The 16074-nt window shown below is 51.2% G+C and overlaps 1 protein-coding gene across 1 annotated transcript; it reads right to left on the reverse strand.

Annotated features, from left to right (window-relative positions):
• Positions 1-620: 620 nt before the first annotated feature.
• NIPAL4 (NIPA like domain containing 4) lies at positions 621-15709 on the reverse strand. Its single transcript, XM_072953910.1, has 6 exons — positions 15515-15709; positions 12124-12363; positions 8973-9029; positions 7716-7806; positions 5312-5472; positions 621-2954 (listed from the first exon to the last, which is right to left on the reverse strand). Exons 1-6 carry the CDS (start codon positions 15549-15551, stop codon positions 2326-2328), a joined length of 1215 nt encoding a protein of 404 aa, XP_072810011.1. The 5' UTR covers positions 15552-15709; the 3' UTR covers positions 621-2325.
• Positions 15710-16074: the final 365 nt, after the last annotated feature.

Below are 16074 nucleotides of genomic sequence, written 5' to 3' on the forward strand. Positions count from 1 at the left end.
AATGTTTGTATATCTATGCAAAATACTTGAATGGGCCATGGTGCCTTTTTCCCTTGTTTGTATTTAATGAAAATAAATTGTCATTTGAAATGTCTGATTCGGTAACTCTTTTTTCCTTTTTTTCAATATTGCGCTGGTCAGTGGATAGGATCCGTCAGTGAGGAGTCCCGAGATGAGTTCCCACAACGACCGTCAGGCCAGCCTGTCAGGCCACCATGGAAGAGCTGGAGCCAAAGGACAGCCCCGGGGTTTCCCATGACCAGTTGAGGGCGTTGTCTGTCTTTGCACCTGGACACAGGTTGGTCTAGTGTAACTAGGTCTAGGGGTCACTTAAGGCATGAATGATACATATCTGCCTTGAGGACTTGTGAGCGCTTTAAGGAGTCACATGACGCTCTTAGCACTGTGCCTGGCTTCTTGTGAAGGCTCAGGCATGAACAAGGGCTGGGTGTCTTTGACTCTATTCCCAGAACAGCCTTCCTGTCTCTAGCGGGGGCATGGCTGTGGAAGGCACTAGAGGGACTCCCTCGGCAGCCACAGGTCTCCAGAGATCGCGGACTGCCCCCCACCGAGGAACCAGTTTACTTGTTCTGTGTCCAAGGAAGGTCAAGTCGCAAGTATCAGGGAAACACGCTTGGAGGTCTTTATTCCTGACCCTGCAGACCACACTGAGGGCCCTTCTCAAGATCCAATGTGTTGCACTGACTTTGGTTACAGAGAGAAATCCACATTCATTGAAAACCGGGGCTTTGAGGCTGGAGGTGCAGGAAGCTGGTCTGTTGGCGAGCTGGACCAGCTCGCTGGAGCGCCAAGGCGAACAAGAGTTTGGCCCAGGCTTGGCTAAGCTTCGGGCATGGAGTGTAAACCCAGGGCGAAGGTGTGGAGTCACACACGGGAGGCTCTGCACCAACTCGGGGGCGGAGGGTCGGGTCGTCTGTATAGATAGATTGGTGCCCTTACGTCCCTGTCATTGGTCCTTGCGCCAACTCACATCTTCACCGCTGGAAAGAGGACAGGAAGGGACGGGGTACTGATTCTCTCTGCAGCTGCTCTTGTTTTTTGACTGTTCCTGGCCAAAGGTGAGGGGACTAAATGCAGTGCCCAAAGCAGGTGGTGTTGGAGCAGTCGCGACACACGGCTTCCCAGTGTGGGCAGCTCATCAGTGGAGTCGGGGACTTGGTTGCAATCTGGTCAACAGCCAGAACGCAGCCCGTGTCCAGCTTACACCCCTACCTGGTCACCGATGTTCAAAGCTGATCCTCCTGGCCGAGGCTTTGAGGCTGCAGCCCAGGGGTTACCCAGAGCTCTTTTCGCCTGGGTTCCCGGTTGGGCACCAGAGAAACACAAAAGTTAGCCCCTGGTTTCCAGAGAGCCTGCAGCTGCTTTCTGCCCAATCCTGACTTTGCTCCTCCCTCTTCTCCCCATCTCCCCAAATCATGTTTTGGTTTACTCCTCGAGGAAAAGGAAAGTGCACTGTGCTCCACAGCCAGGCTACTTTGAAGAGCGATGCAATCCTGTTCTTGTTTGAGAGTGAGGCGAAACGAAATCCTGGGCGTGGCCCGCAGAGCTGGGCTGTGAAGCACCTGATGTGGTTATTGTTGTTCTGAGTTCTAAGATAACTGCCTGGATATCTCAGTGATGGACCCCTTAGGATGTATGTAGAGAGGGGAGGAGCGGGGACAGGGGCGGAGCGGGTGGAAATAGATGCTGACCTGCAGGCTGGCGTGCTCGGGGACGGGGCTGGTGGAAGTGTTTCCCTGAGACGTCAGGTCGCTTTCACAGTGAGGAGGTCAGCTGAGGTCTTGCTCTATCTCTGAAGGTGAGGTGGCCAAAGCATCCAGACGTTTGACAGTAGTGGTGTGTCTATTAGTTCTGGGCGGGAGGCATGGCCTCTGGGCGCCAGCTGCACACCATCCTCGGGCTCAGGAACTGTGAGTCAGTCTCAGGAGGAGAACTAGTGCTAAGGGTTTCCTGATGACCAACATTTCAGGGAGGTTCTTGGCTTGTGCTGCTACATTCAACAGGTCAAATTCTGTCTTCTTCCCAACGACACAGAGATGGCACCAAGGAAACAAGTGGGAAGGTGGTCCAGGGGACCTGCTGGCACCAACGTCAAGTAGGATATTTGGTCACTGAGGCTGTGTTTCCAGGAAGTTTTGCCACCACCATTCACTGGGTAGGGATTTTTCTCCTGGAAACAGTGATGAGGTATAAATGACTGTCTCAAGAAAAGAGCCCACTGGTAAGAGCTGTGCTGAGAATAACCAGGTAGCTCTGAACTGACAGTACCATAGGGCTCCTCTGCTCACTCATGTATTCCAAGCTTTACGAATGGATTGTAAATACTCTGGGCTTCTCTTCTGGTGATGGGGTGCTGCAGAGTTCTATACTGTCCACGAGGACATTCTTGTCTTCACGTCTAGTGACACTGGGCTCTGGGGCTGGGGGTGGGGTGGGATTTTTGTGCATGTGTGGCAGGCTGGTCTGGCTGATGTCCAGGTCTTTGAAAGCATGAAGCATGAACACACCCAGGATGATGGTGACAAAGCCAGACAAGGTGCCCGCAATGTCCACGGCAGACATACTGTACCACTCCTTGAAGAGGACGACGGAGGAGGCAACCACCATTGTGGTGAAGAACACGTAGTAGATGGGGAACACCAGGGAGGTGTTAAAAATGTCCAGCGCCCTGTTGAGGAAATTGACCTGAGTGCTGAGCGAAAGTGCCAGGATGAGGGACAGGATGTAGGGGAGAGGGTGCCGCACTACGGGCATCCCCTGGAAGAAGTTTTTAATGGTGATGCCCAGGCCCTTGACGGCGGACACAGAGAAGGCTCCGATCACAGAGCAGATGATGATGTAAATGAGGATGTTCCTCTGTCCGTAGCGTGGGGCGATGACGAAGATGAGGATGAGGCAGAACACCAGCAGAAGCACGGCAAACACGATGTACCCTTTGTAGGGGAGAGGGAGAAGGATAACCTGAGCTGTAGAGGGTACGATAAGCATCTAGAGACCAGGTTCTTAATGCGACATCCCATTGCCATGGCATTAAGAAATAAACTCACACACCTACAGTCAATTAATCTTAACAAAGGAGTCAAGAATATGCAATGGAGAAAAGAGAGTCTCTTCGGCAAGCGGTGCTGGGCAAGCTGGACAGCCGCATGTGAGTCAGTGAAGTAGAACACTCCCTCACACCATACACAAAAATACACTCAAAATGGCTTAAAGATTTAAACATAAGACAGGGCATCATAAAACTCCTGAAAAAAGAACAGAGGCAAAACAGATCATAGCTCTGTTGTCCTGGGTCAGTCTCCTAAGGCAACAGAAATAAAAGCAAAAATAAGCAAATGAGACCTAATCAAACTTATAAGCTTTTGTACAGCAAATGAAACCATAAGCACAACAAAAAGACAACCTACAGAATGGGAGAAAACATCTGCAAATGATTTGAGTGACAAGGGCTTAATTCCCAAAATATACAAACAACTCATATAACTAAATAACAAAAAAAAACCCTATAAAAAATAGGAAAAGACCTAAATAGACATTTCCACAATGAAGACATGCAGATGGCCAATAGGCACATAAAAAGATGCTCAACCTCACTAATTATCAGAAAATTGCAAATCTGCAATGAGGTATCACCTCACACTGGTCAGAATGGTCATCATTAAAAAGTCCACAAATAATAAATGCTGGAGAGGGTGTAGAGAAAAGGGAAGCCTCTTAGTTTGCTGGTGGGAATGTAATTTGCTGCAGCCACTAAGGGGAATAGTATGGCGAGTCCTTAAAACTCTAAAAATAGACTTAACATATGATCCAGCAGTCCCATTCCTGGGCATATATCCACAGAAAACTTCAACTCAAAAAGATACATACACCCTCAATGTTCACAGCAGCACTATTTACAATAGCCAAGACATGGAAGCAGCCTAAATGTCCATCAACAGATAATTGGATAAAGACAATGTGATATATATACAATGGAATACTACTCAGCTGTTAAAAAAAGAAAGAATAAAATAATGCCATTTGCAGCAACATGGATGGACCTGGAGATCGTCATTCTAAGTGAAGTAAGCCAGAAAGAGAAAGAAAAATGTCATATGCTATCACTTATATGTGGAATCTGAAAAAAGGACACAAATGAACTTACCTACAAAACAGAAACAGACTTGCAGACATAGAGAAAAAACCAAAGGGGAAGGGGAGGGGAGGGATAAATTGGGAGTTCGAGATTTTCAGATCCAAACTACTGTATATAAAATAAACAGCAAGGTCCTAATGTATAGCACAGGGAGCTACATTCAATATCTTATGATAACCTATAATGAAAAAGAATATATATATCTGTGTATATGTATAACTGAATCACCATGCTGTACACCAGAAATTAACACAGCATTGTAAATAAACTATACGTCAATTAAAGAAAAAAGAACCTGGGTTTTAGAGTCAGACAAACATGGGTTCCAATCCCAGTGACATGACTATTTAATAACTTGTACAAGTTATTAATTAAAACCCCACGACCTCAGTTTCCTCATTTGTGAAATAGGACCTTCCTCACATAGGCTTCTTTTGTGGGATTAAATAAGGTAATGAATGCAATTACTGACTGTACCCCAATCCCCTCCCAGCCCCTTGCATTCGCATGTTGAAGCCTAACCCCTAATGTGATGGTACGGAGGTGAGGTCTTTGGGAGGTGATTACGTTGTGAGGGTAGAGCCCTCACGAAGGGATTGGTGCCCTTACAAAAGAAACTTCAGAGATGGGAGAGGGTCTAGCTCAGAGGCAGAGTGCATGCCTAGCATGCAGGAGGTCCTAGGTTCAATCCCCAGTACCTCCATCAAAAATAAATAAGTAAACCTAATTACTTCCCTCCAGAAAATAAATAAATAAAATTAACGTTAAAAAACTTAAAGAAAGAAACTCCAGAGAGCTCCCTTGCCCCTTCCACCAGGTGAGGACACAGCGAGATGTTTGTTTATGAGCCAGATCTGTGGGGCCTTGATCGTGGCCTCCAGACCTTGGAAAAATAAATGTCTGCTGTTTATAAGCCACTCAGTCTATGACATTCCATCACGACCCATAAAGCATTTAGAGCAGTACCTGGCACACAATAAGCACATAATAAATGGCATCAACTCCCTGTCAGGCTGGGAACCTGTGTGCTAGCCTTAGTAGCATCCCACCAACTTCCACCTGCCTCCTCCAGGTGGCAGCACCTGAGATGGCCAGGACCCAGTCAGACCTTCCACGTGGCTCCCCCCCACACCCCGCCCCGGGCTTGGAGCCCACCTGTGTCCTTCATCTTGGCAGCCATCTCCATGACGGTGGTGATCTTCTCTTCCTCGGGGGCGTGTATCACCATCACGGTGCTGCCGGCCACACAGATCACACAGCCCAGCTTTCCCAGCAGGTTCAGACTCTCCCCCAGGAAATAGGAGGAAAGGATGGCGCTGCGTGTGGACATGGAGAAGGGATTAGAGCAGCCGGGCCAGTCCCCGCGTCCTGGAGGAAAGCGGGGCTGAGCAAGCGCTCACGGAGAACAACAGATCAGGACTCACAACTCTCACACGAGAACGCATTTCTGGACCCCTGGGAAACGTCTGCCATAGAAACTCAGGTTCGGGAGGGTTACCGTGTGGGCTGGAGGAGTCAACAACATCCATGAGGGTTTCTTACATTTTAGAGACAAAGTAGCCCATGCAGAAGAGTTGCAGGAGCCTTTCAAAGCACTCTTGTCCAGCTTCCTACCCACCGAGCACATCTCTTATTATTGCCAACAGACGGCTCTCAGCTGTGGCTTGTGTATCTCTGGTGGCAAGCTGCTCGCCCTCCACGAGGCAAATGAATCCACTGTAGGTCGTTCTGTTATTCACCAAAATACAGTAACTTCTCATCCTTGTCCCATTTCTATTCCTTGAGCCGTACAGAACAAATCCATTCCTTCTCCCATTTGTATGCGCCAGTATAAACAAGTCCAATGACAACTGTAGGCACCGTGTCTTGGACACACCTTACGTACTAGATATTATGCTAGGAACCTTCCATTTACTATCTCACTAACATCTTGTAACTCTTAGAAGAGTAAAATATGCTAATGCCCATTTTACAGATGAGAAAACTGAGTCCCATAGAAGCTTAAATGGTGGCAAGATCATACGACTGGTCAGTAGCTGAGTGGAGATTTGAGCTCAAGTTCTGCCTAAATTATAAAGCCTGTGGGTTTTCCGCTACACCTTATTGAAGAGAATTCTTCCTTGAGTCTTTTCTGGACAAAACACCTCCAGCTCCTTGCTGTTCCTTGGTGATGTGACTTTCATTTTCGCCCAGCAGAGGTGAGGGAGGAAGGGAGGGAAACTGGACAAGACAAGTGTGATCGCTGGGGCATGCTTCTGTTTCTTTATGAAGGTGGTATTTGTTTAGGGTAAAAATCTGTGGGCTGGCCTAGGCTGACCCAGTGAGCCTCAAAAGTCCTGGGGAAAGGCATCAGGAGAGAGGGGAGTGATGTCCAGGCTCCTCTGAGAGCCCACCATCTCTCCTCTAAAACCACCAAAACCGTTCCACCCATAATGCCTGCTCACGAGCATCCAGTGGCATTAGCAAAGGCACAGGTCACGTGCTGCAGGAATCCCTGCCTCTCCCAACTTCCTGGGGGTGGGGCTTTGTAAACTAATCAGATATGCAATAGTGGTATCGCGGCTCCATCTGGTTTTTGATTGCATAAACGTTACAAAATTGTCATCGAGCCGGTAAAACAAAACAGAGGGAATTACGGGTATTGGATGTGGTTGGCTGGGCTTTACCAGGGCCCCAAGGTTAGAACAACCATCAGAGCCAGCTTCAGATGGGGCACAGGACCCCCAGAGAGGAACTATGCCTGTAGCTCGGGAGGAACAGGGCAATGCATTTAATACCAGTTATCTTTCAAGCTGTCAAACATTTTGGAGGCAACATGACCTAGTGATTAAGCACCCAGACTCTGAAATTAGACTGCCTGGGAGGGAATCCTGGCCTAGCCTCCTGGGGCCTGGGTGACCCTGGCCGAGACGCTTAACCTCTCTTGGCCTCAGGTCTCTCCTACTTTCTAACTAGTAGGGATGCTTCCAGGATTAAATGAGTTAATACACGGAGTACACTTAGAACATTTAGCACACAGCAATAGACGTTACTTACATACGTTAGCCGTGGTTATTCTTCAGCCCCAGTTCTGTATCTGCACTCTCTGTGCCTTATTTCATGTAGTCCTCGAAGCAATGCCTTCAGGAAGGTATTATGAACTTCCCCACTTAGCAGGTGGGAAATTGAGGCTTCGAGTGGTTAAATGGCCTGCCATGGTAACTTTACTAAGTGGTGGAGCTAAGGTTAGAACTCAGGGAGTGTTAATCTAGGCCTCACACCTTCAACTGGTACGCTTCTCCTATTGGGGCGCCGAATGCTGACGTGAGACATTCAGCCTGGTGGCAGCGGAGGCGCTTTCAACTGGTTTGCGCTTGGCCTGACCCTTCACTGACCAGTCAAGGAGATGCTAGAGCAACAGGCAGCAAATAATCCAAAGGTCTGGAGTTCTGAGCAGCGCACAACTTTTTTGGGGGAGCTGGGACTGACCCAAGTCCGCGATTACAAGTAGCGACTGTTCCAGACACCAACAAACTGAAAAGAGGAAGAAGCCAGAGGCGGCAAGAGAGGTGACAATAACCTTATGAGGATACTCAGTGCTCCCAGAGGTGTGACGACTGTTGCAGGAGCAAACGCGTAGGCCCCGAAGTTGGCGACTTCTCCAGCAGCCACTAGGAAATTAAGGGAAAAAAGAGGTCATTGGCTCTGGTGCACCATCTCCAGTCCAAATCAATCTGGGTAGAGATGCCTTCATTCAGCGTTCAACCCCTCACAGAATCCCAGGCCAGCATTCCTTGAAATTCTGATTGTTACGCCCTCTCCCTGGACAATCTGATCTGAAGGTCAAGCTCAGACTGTCCTGACCAAATCCTTCCATTTTAAAGATGAGAAAGCATGCCGAGAGTCCCGGGTCACAGGATGCCTTCTTGATCTTGACGTCTCTTGGCTTCCGGTCAAGGCATGGTCAAGTGTATCTCAGGGACTGCCAATGATTGGTCTATATCTTTAAGGTAAGTTCTAGAAAGTGTTAATTATCAGATAAAGAAACAGTTACAGTTATTGATTCTCCGGGTACCAAATGGTCCAAGGACCATCTTTTCCAGAGGAGGTGTGGATTGTGTAGACGGACAGGCAGGTGGTTAGAAAGTCTGACATCCCCAAAGGGCCCACTTCTCCCCATGTGAGTTTCCAGTGTGCAGGCTCCTTTAAGTGTCTTTTCTGTCTCTGCTCATAGAGAATGAATTGGCTCCGCTCTATGAAAGCAGATGATGAATGTGATCACTCTGGCTGAGACTGGGATCAAAACCTGACTTAGAGGATTACAAATAGAAAGCTGGCTAATTTTCCATCTGAAAGAATTAGGCTTTGAAATCCAGAGTGGGTGGGTGGAAAACGGGGGAAATGTGTGAATGTACAAATTTGGGCAAACTTTAGGTGGCAGGCCAACCATGTGCTAAGTGAGCCAACAACTGCCTGAGGAATGGGGAAACTGACTTAGGAGCCCCCTGCAGAAAAGTCCAGGAGACTCCAACGGGCAGCGACAGCTCCCTGTGTTTCAAGGGAAGCTGAGAAATGACACCTTTATCATCACCAGCTCTGGACAAACCTCTCTGGGGGTAGATGCTTCATGGATGAAAGAGATTTTGGGTGGAGAAAGTGATCTGAGATACAGGTAAGATGTTCTACCAGCAAAGACTGTCAAGGTTTTCCCCCTGGGAATCTTGGCCTCAGATTCATACTTCGCACAATAGGGACAGAAATGCCCCACCCACCCTCCTTTCCTCTCTGCCTCTGTCAGCAGTCGGGCACAGTCGTTAGCAGCAAAGGGCTCACTTACTGGTGAGAAATCCAGCCCACCACATCGCGTCCTTCAGGTAGCCGTAGCCTCCGTCCACTGCAGAAAGCAACAGGCACCGAGTGAGTGCGCGGCCACGCTTCCCAGGACCGCTCCTTCTCTGCCTGCACGCCCCAGTCTCCAAGCGCTCAGTCTGTGTCAGCTGTGGTGAGTCCCCGGGGCTCGCTTCTGGGCCCTCTCCCAGGTGAGCGCAACCATTCCAAAGCTTTAATTTCCATCTAGCTGCTGGTGTCCCTGTTTCATACACGCACCCTGACCTTTTCTTCTGAGCCCTGGTGTGGATCCAACTGCTGACTTGACAACTCTTGGATCTCTCACCGGCATCTCAAATTCTGTCCTAAATGGAACTCTTGATTTTAAATGCTCCCCACCCATCAAATGAAACTCAGTAAATGGCACCTCTGTGTCCCTAAGTTGCTTAAGCCAGAAACCAGGGAATCATTTGACCCTCCCACTACTCCACCTCCTGCCTCCAGTCCATCCTGCTGACTCTGTCTCCAAAAAGCACCTCACATGTGTCCACTCCACTGCCACCACCCAACTCTGGGTCGAGGCAGCAGCCCTCTAGGGTTCCTCTGGGTCTACCCTTGTCCTCCTATAATCCATTCCTTTCATAGCAGCCAGGAGTCTTTAAGAATGTAAATCAGAATTTGTCACTTCTCAGCTTACTGCTGGCCAGTGGCTTCTAAATACTCTTGGGATAAAGACCAATCTCTACCAAGCCCTGTTCGCAGTTTTGACCTGGCTCACCTCTCCGCAGGCATCTCCTGCCACTCTTCTTACTACAGTCTAGCCACTCAGGCTTTCTTCGAGTTCTTCAAAAATGATGAGCTCTTTCTGGCCTTAAGGCCTCTGCATGTGCTTTCCGTGTTCAGAAGAGTCTTAACAATATTTGCCTAGATCCACATTCACTTCACAGGCCTCTGCTTAAATGCTGCTCCCCCTAAAATGCCCTCCCTGACCCCTTATCTTTATTATTCCCCCTGGGACTCTCTCTCATCACACCCAGCTCTCCTCCTTCATGACACTTGTCATTTATAATTTTAACTGATTTATTTTCTTGCATTTGCTCCACTGAAATGGAAGTCAGGAAGTGTGTCTGCTGTGTTCGCATGATGGCCTCAGAGCCCGGCACCCAGGCAACGCTCAGGAACATTAGCTGTGAGGCTGAGGATGGGATGGATGGGTTTTAGACTGGTCTGTGAAAAATCCCAAATTCGCATTCTGCTTTTTGTGAATGCCCATTTTCCTAAGAAGGCCTTTCCCTTCCATCAGGCTCCTAAAGGAGTCAGAGTCTCCCTCATTCACGTTAAGAGCTCTGAGAGCATTTCACCCTAAGAGCTGAAATCTCAGGAGATGCTGAAATATCAGACTGGAGGGAAAAACTGATTCCAGGGCTGCTGCCTCTCTGAATGGTCAGGGGTACTTGCCCTGCTCTCTCCTGAGCACAGGCAGCTGTTTTTCTGGCAGTTTGGGAGGCCTCTGGCCATTCGAACATGTGTCCAGAAGTGGAAGACAGAGCAGCGATGACCACCAATCCTGACTTCATCCCCACACCTCACAGCTCTCCGTATCCGCGCACACCTGGCCCAGACCTGGGTACCGGGTTGTCCGCCAGGCCCTCCCACTTAGATAACTGAGGCTAACATTAGCGCTCACTCTGTGCCAAGCGTCCTTCTAAGCACACGGCCCATCTTCACAACAGTCCTGCAGGCTGGAACTAGTCTCATCCCCATTTTGTTTTTAGATGAGGAAACTGAGGCACAGAAAAACTATGTTCTTGCCCAGGATCACATCACCAGGAACTGAGGAGCTGGAACTGGAGCCCTAATGGTCTGCTGCCAAAGCGCAGTGTCTCAGAGAACATTAAGTTGAACATGTCCAGACCTGAACACGTTGTCTTTCCATAAACCTGCTCCTCCTGTATTCTCCATCTCAGAAAAGAGCACCTTCATCTCCCCAGTTGCTCAAAGCAGAGGGCTGAGTCATCCTGACTCATTTTCTTCACACTCCCTTGGAGCCCAGCAACACCGAACCCAGTACGTCCTACCTGCAGAAACTGTCTCCACACTCCACCACCTGTCTCCATGCCCACGGCCATTCCCTGGCCCAAGCTCTGTTGTCTTCCTCCTTTAACCGGCCTCCTACCCTCCAGTCTTGTCCCCTAACCCATTGTGCACCCAGCAACTAGGGATCTTTTCAAATCATAAATCAAAACATGTCACTTGCCTGCCTAAAACCTTTGTCACTTAGAGTTACACTCAAACTTTGGAGCCCAGTTTACAAGACCCTTCATGAGCTGGCCCTCAGCCCATTTCTCACCCCTCCGTGCTCCAGCCATCATGAATTACTTTCAGCTTCTAATATAATTCATGCTCTCAGCCCTGGGCCTTTGCACATGCTGTTCTTTCTGCCTGGAACACTACGTCGTCTTCCTCTTCTCCCCTTCATCTTTTCCCCATGACAGCACTTAACAGGCTATGGGACAAGTGTTTATCGACTTGCCTGTCTCTCCCACTCAACTCAAAGCCCTTCAAGGGCACGGTGTCCACATGTCTCGCATGGCACCTGGCACGCAGCAGGTACACAATAAATGATGATTCAATGAGTGAATTCTTTTATATAGGATTCCTTTTCTCAGGAATTGTTTTCAAGGATACACACTTTATTTTCCAAACAAGCAAACCCCTGTGGACAGAGACTCAGCAATTCTTTTGTATCCTATACGGGAGCTCAGTTTGACAGTAAGTGAGGGCACCCTCGTGTCTGCCACTGTTCTGGGCAGACGCATCGTGTTCCCATCTTGTAGGGAGGTTGTTACCGGCCTGCCACGGCACAACTGGTAAGAAATAAAACCAGGAATAGACCTGGGCTTCCTGATTCTTGGCCCTGAGACTTCTCCTTCTCTTCACCCCAGTTAACTGACCACGAAGTTCTCAGGAAATGTTGGATCATAAAGGAAGGTGTCCCGTTGGTGTACTGATTCCCCATGGGGTTGACAATGCACCTTTTGTGCCCTTAGGACAGGCTCTCCAACTGCTACAGTGGACCCGGGAGGAGGCTCACAGGGGTGGCTGCAGGCTCGGCTGCCCAGCACCCCGTTCACACCCGCACCCCACCCCCAGGAGCCTACCTGCCCGCGTGGCCCCCGAGGCCACCAGTCGCTGGAGGCCTTTCTTCTTGAGGATGACGCTGCTGCCGATGAGGAAGCTGGACAGGAAGGCCAGCCCCAGGCCGACGTAGAAGCTGTAGCTCTGCCTGAACCTCTCCTGCCAGCTGTGAGAGGTGACATTGCTGGGCATCTCAGGGCCGAGGTCAGCGATGATCTGACACAGAACTTGCTGGGAGGAGCAGTACAGGCGGATCAGGGAACCTGGGGAAGACACCGGGGAGAGAGTCACGCGGGGGACATTTGCATGCTCTAAAGATACCGGCACCGGCCACTGCCTCGGACCCCAGGCCTCAGCCACTGCCACACTCCAGCCATACCCTGGGCCCCAAACTAAAAACAGCAGTTAACATTTACTGAGTGTTTACGCCAGGTTAGGGACTTCATAGTGAAGTCATCAAGTTCTTCCAACTGCCCATCAGATGAGGGCTATCTTTCATCGACATGGAAAGGGAGGCCACGAGAGGTCAGGATCCTGGCCTATGAACACAGGCTGTCTGACTCCAGAACCCCAGAACGTAACCACGACGCCATACTGATGCCCCACACATCAAGCTGGGTCCCCTCAGATCTCAGGTGTCACTGAATGCAACCTCACCAGCCTCTGGGCACATGGGCCTCCAACAGCTCAGGATCACACAGGGAGTCTCCCCTCCTAGAGGCCTCTTCACTTACATATCCCTAACTCCAGCCATGATGCAGAATCCCGGCGGGTACCAGGAGGGAGTGAAGCTGGAGAGTCCACAGCCCCTCCTAGGCCTGAAGATGACGAACTCTGAGCATCCTGTTGGTCAGGACCAACCATCCCCAGGCCATCCTTCAAAAACCTCTAGTGCTCCTGGTCAGTGGCTGGGGCCTCCTCAGGCCACCGAGGGATGGGCGCCCCTGCCACCCCAGGCAGGATCTGTCTTCACTTTGCTGTCTAGAGTCCTAGAGTCCGCGAGAGTCTGAAGCAGCCCTCATGCCCTAGAGCCAGCCAACCCTTGCTGGCTCTTGTGACACGAACACCAAAGACAACAGGACAAACTCGGGCATGAAGAGCAGAACCCTCAGTCAGAAGCTGCCCAAGTTCAAGGAAACAGTACAAGGCAGAGGCAACAATCTTCCCGTGCTGGTGCTCACGGCTCTGGGCCCTCCAGTGAACATCCCTATCATGGAAACAGCACAGTGATCATGTCCAGGGTTTTAGCTGAGAAACTGGGGTCCTGATAAGCTCAGTAACCTATGGCTGCACTGGTGCTAAGTGGTCAAGCCAGAACTGTTCCCCAAGCCCATATGATGCCAAAGCTCATGCTCTTGGTCACCACACACACCCCTAAAAAGCAGGCAGCAAAGGGGATGGGGTTTCATCTAGCTTCTTGAGGGTTACCTTAATGTATGAATTCATCACCAGTATTTAAAAACCAGATTCCCTATGAAAATTCAGCTTCAGGGCTGCCTTCGCTTACCTTGCTGGGCAGACAGTCCCAGAGGCAAACAGCTGGCTCCCCGCTAGACGGGAGGTACTCTTTGCGATTCCCCCAGAGTCCACACCTGGCTCCTTTCAGTCAACTGTGTTATGTGCTTGGCCCCTACTGGCATTTGAGTTTGTGACTTTTGGTGGTAGAAGGTCCTTTACAATCTGTGTGTCATAAAGACCCAGGCTCCTGTGCCAAGAATGTAAGCCTGGCAGGCCCTTTTCCTCAGACCAAGCTAGAAGGGCCCCAAAGTCCAACAGGTCAGGCAGCTCTAGCTTTGGCCTATGTGGAGCACAGAGTGGCATTCTGGTGGAACACAGTAAGGGCAATGCTGACCTTCCCTCTACGGCACAGAGCATGGAACAGCAGAGCTGGAAGGGCTCTTAGAAGGCAGCCCATCTAACCCTCTTGCTTTTCAGCTGGGGAAACTGAGGCCCTGAGATAGGCAAGGACTTGCGTGAATCTCCCAAAAGCCGGGTAGCAGGACTGGGTCTGGAGCCCACCGGGGGATGGCCATGTGTCTTCTGCAGTGGGAGACCTCTAACAGCTGGGTCACAATCAACAGAAGATGAGATAAGAAACCATCTGGGTCCCTAATCAAACTTGTTCTGTCAGCTAGGACAGGAGTCACGTCCTGGGAGTTCCCTGAGCTCAGGAAAAGAGCCAGAACCTGGCAGGATGTGGGGCAAAGAAGGTGGCTCCCAAAAGGAAGGCCAAGCCCTTTCGCACACCCCTCCCCTGGCCCCCTCCAGGTGCATTTCCAGCAGGTGGAGCCAAAGGGTGGGTCTGGCTGCTTGGGGGAGGCGTGAGGAACCCAAGGGGCACAGGACCCTCCACTGAGTTAAGTTCTCCCACAGGGGGGAGAAGAACAAGGGAGAGGCCGATGGCCAAAGGAAATCCAGTTGTGACAAGGGTGCTTATCTGACAGGTGGGTGTTGGGCCAGATGATTCCTGCTCCTCTTCCAGGATACGCGGGGACTGGGGAACATATTCTTCCCCAGGGGAAGGTGAGGCTGAAAATGGACTGTCTCGTTGGTCAGGAAACCAAAGCCAGCCAACACCCAACAGGCCAGCTCTGAAAGCATCACTGGAGAAGAGAAGTTAGAAAAACAGGGATCTCCCACAGCTGCGATGCCAAGACAAGGTAGGAAAATGATGCTATACCAAGAAAGGAGGTGACACAGTGGTATGAAGACAGGTTTTAGAATCCAAGCCCTGGTTCTGTATTCCATCGCCCCACGGTGATTAATACCTTGAGCAAATTAATCAAGACTTTTCAGAGCCTCAGTTTCTCTGTCTCCAGAGCCGAGACACTAAGGTAGAGTTGGGTTAAGGATTGACAGGGATGATGCGGGTAAACGGCCTAGTCCACCACCCAGGTTCATGATGAGAACCCGAGCATAAAGCCAAGCATCCTTCCTTACCCCTTCCTGGAGTGTTCTTTCCCTCCCTTTCCCAAAAGGTGCATGTGGGTTTGAGGGTGGTGAGTCTCTGCGCCTCACTCCCGTCTTTGTTGGGCCCCAGGGAGGCAGTCAGACCTGGGCAGGTACTCCAGACTAAAATCTGGAGCAACTATACATAAAAGAAACCCCCCAGTCCCCCACCTCTTGGTGGACCAGCTGTAACCAATAAAGCCCACCTCCTCCCACCCCCTACTCCCGCAATACGGTCCCCTTTCCCCCATTGCCCTTCTCAGCTACCCAGCTCCGAAGGTGGGGGGCAGAGCCAGAACTTGGCTCCTCCCCAAGACGGGCCTGAGAACCGGGTGGGGGACGACGCGTGCGGACCCCCTCCCCCGTCTGGGGCCCCTTGGCAGGAGAGGACGCGGAGGAAAGGAGCGGCGGGAAGGGCAGGCGCGCAGCGCGGGGCGCACCCGGGTCCCCGCCGGCCCCACGCACCGTTCTCGCAGCTGGCGTTGCCGGCCGGCGGCTCCATGGGGCCCGGCGCTCGCACCGAAGCGCGGGCGGACGGCGCCCCGGTTCCCTGGCTCCGGAGCAGGTGGCTGAGACTCGTCCCTGGTGTGGCCGGCGTACGAGGAGCCGCCGGGGTCGGGACCCGAGGGTGGAGAGAATGACGCGCCGCAGAGGGGGAGGGTCCCCGGGGAGGAGTCACCCGGCCTCTTGGGTAACTCCAAGGGCCGGGGGGGGCCCCTGCGCTCAAGCTGCCCGCAGAGGGGCGCACGCCCTCCCGGGGCGCAGGAGGCTGCCCGACGCCCTGCGAGGGAGTCACCGCCCCTTGTTCCCGGCTGGAGTCAAAGGGGCGGGTCCCCGGGCGCCACCCCTTCGCAACCCCGGGACCTGCACCCAGTTCCGTCCCCAGTGACACAATTGATGGGCCCCAGGATGGCAAGAGAGGGGGCAATTTTCTGGCTAGGATGGAAGTGGAACGCGGGGGCTGGAAGGGAGCACTGCTGTCATTTGGAAGCCTATCGGGCCAGGGGCATCCAGGACCCCGGGTT

Source organism: Vicugna pacos, chromosome 3, assembly GCF_048564905.1.
Source record: "Vicugna pacos chromosome 3, VicPac4, whole genome shotgun sequence".
Lineage (NCBI taxonomy): Eukaryota > Metazoa > Chordata > Mammalia > Artiodactyla > Camelidae > Vicugna > Vicugna pacos.

Excerpts from the sequence above, each read along its gene's own strand:
- NIPAL4 (XM_072953910.1), bottom strand. The coding sequence starts at position 15,551 with ATGGAGCCGCCGGCCGGCAACGCCAGCTGCGAGAACG. Across the intron at positions 7,807-8,972 it reads GTGGGCTGGATTTCTCACCA|TGGCTGCTGGAGAAGTCGCC; the intron begins GTAAGTGAGCCC and ends TTAATTTCCTAG. Across the intron at positions 2,955-5,311 it reads TGCCAAGATGAAGGACACAG|GGTACATCGTGTTTGCCGTG; the intron begins GTGGGCTCCAAG and ends TCCCCTACAAAG.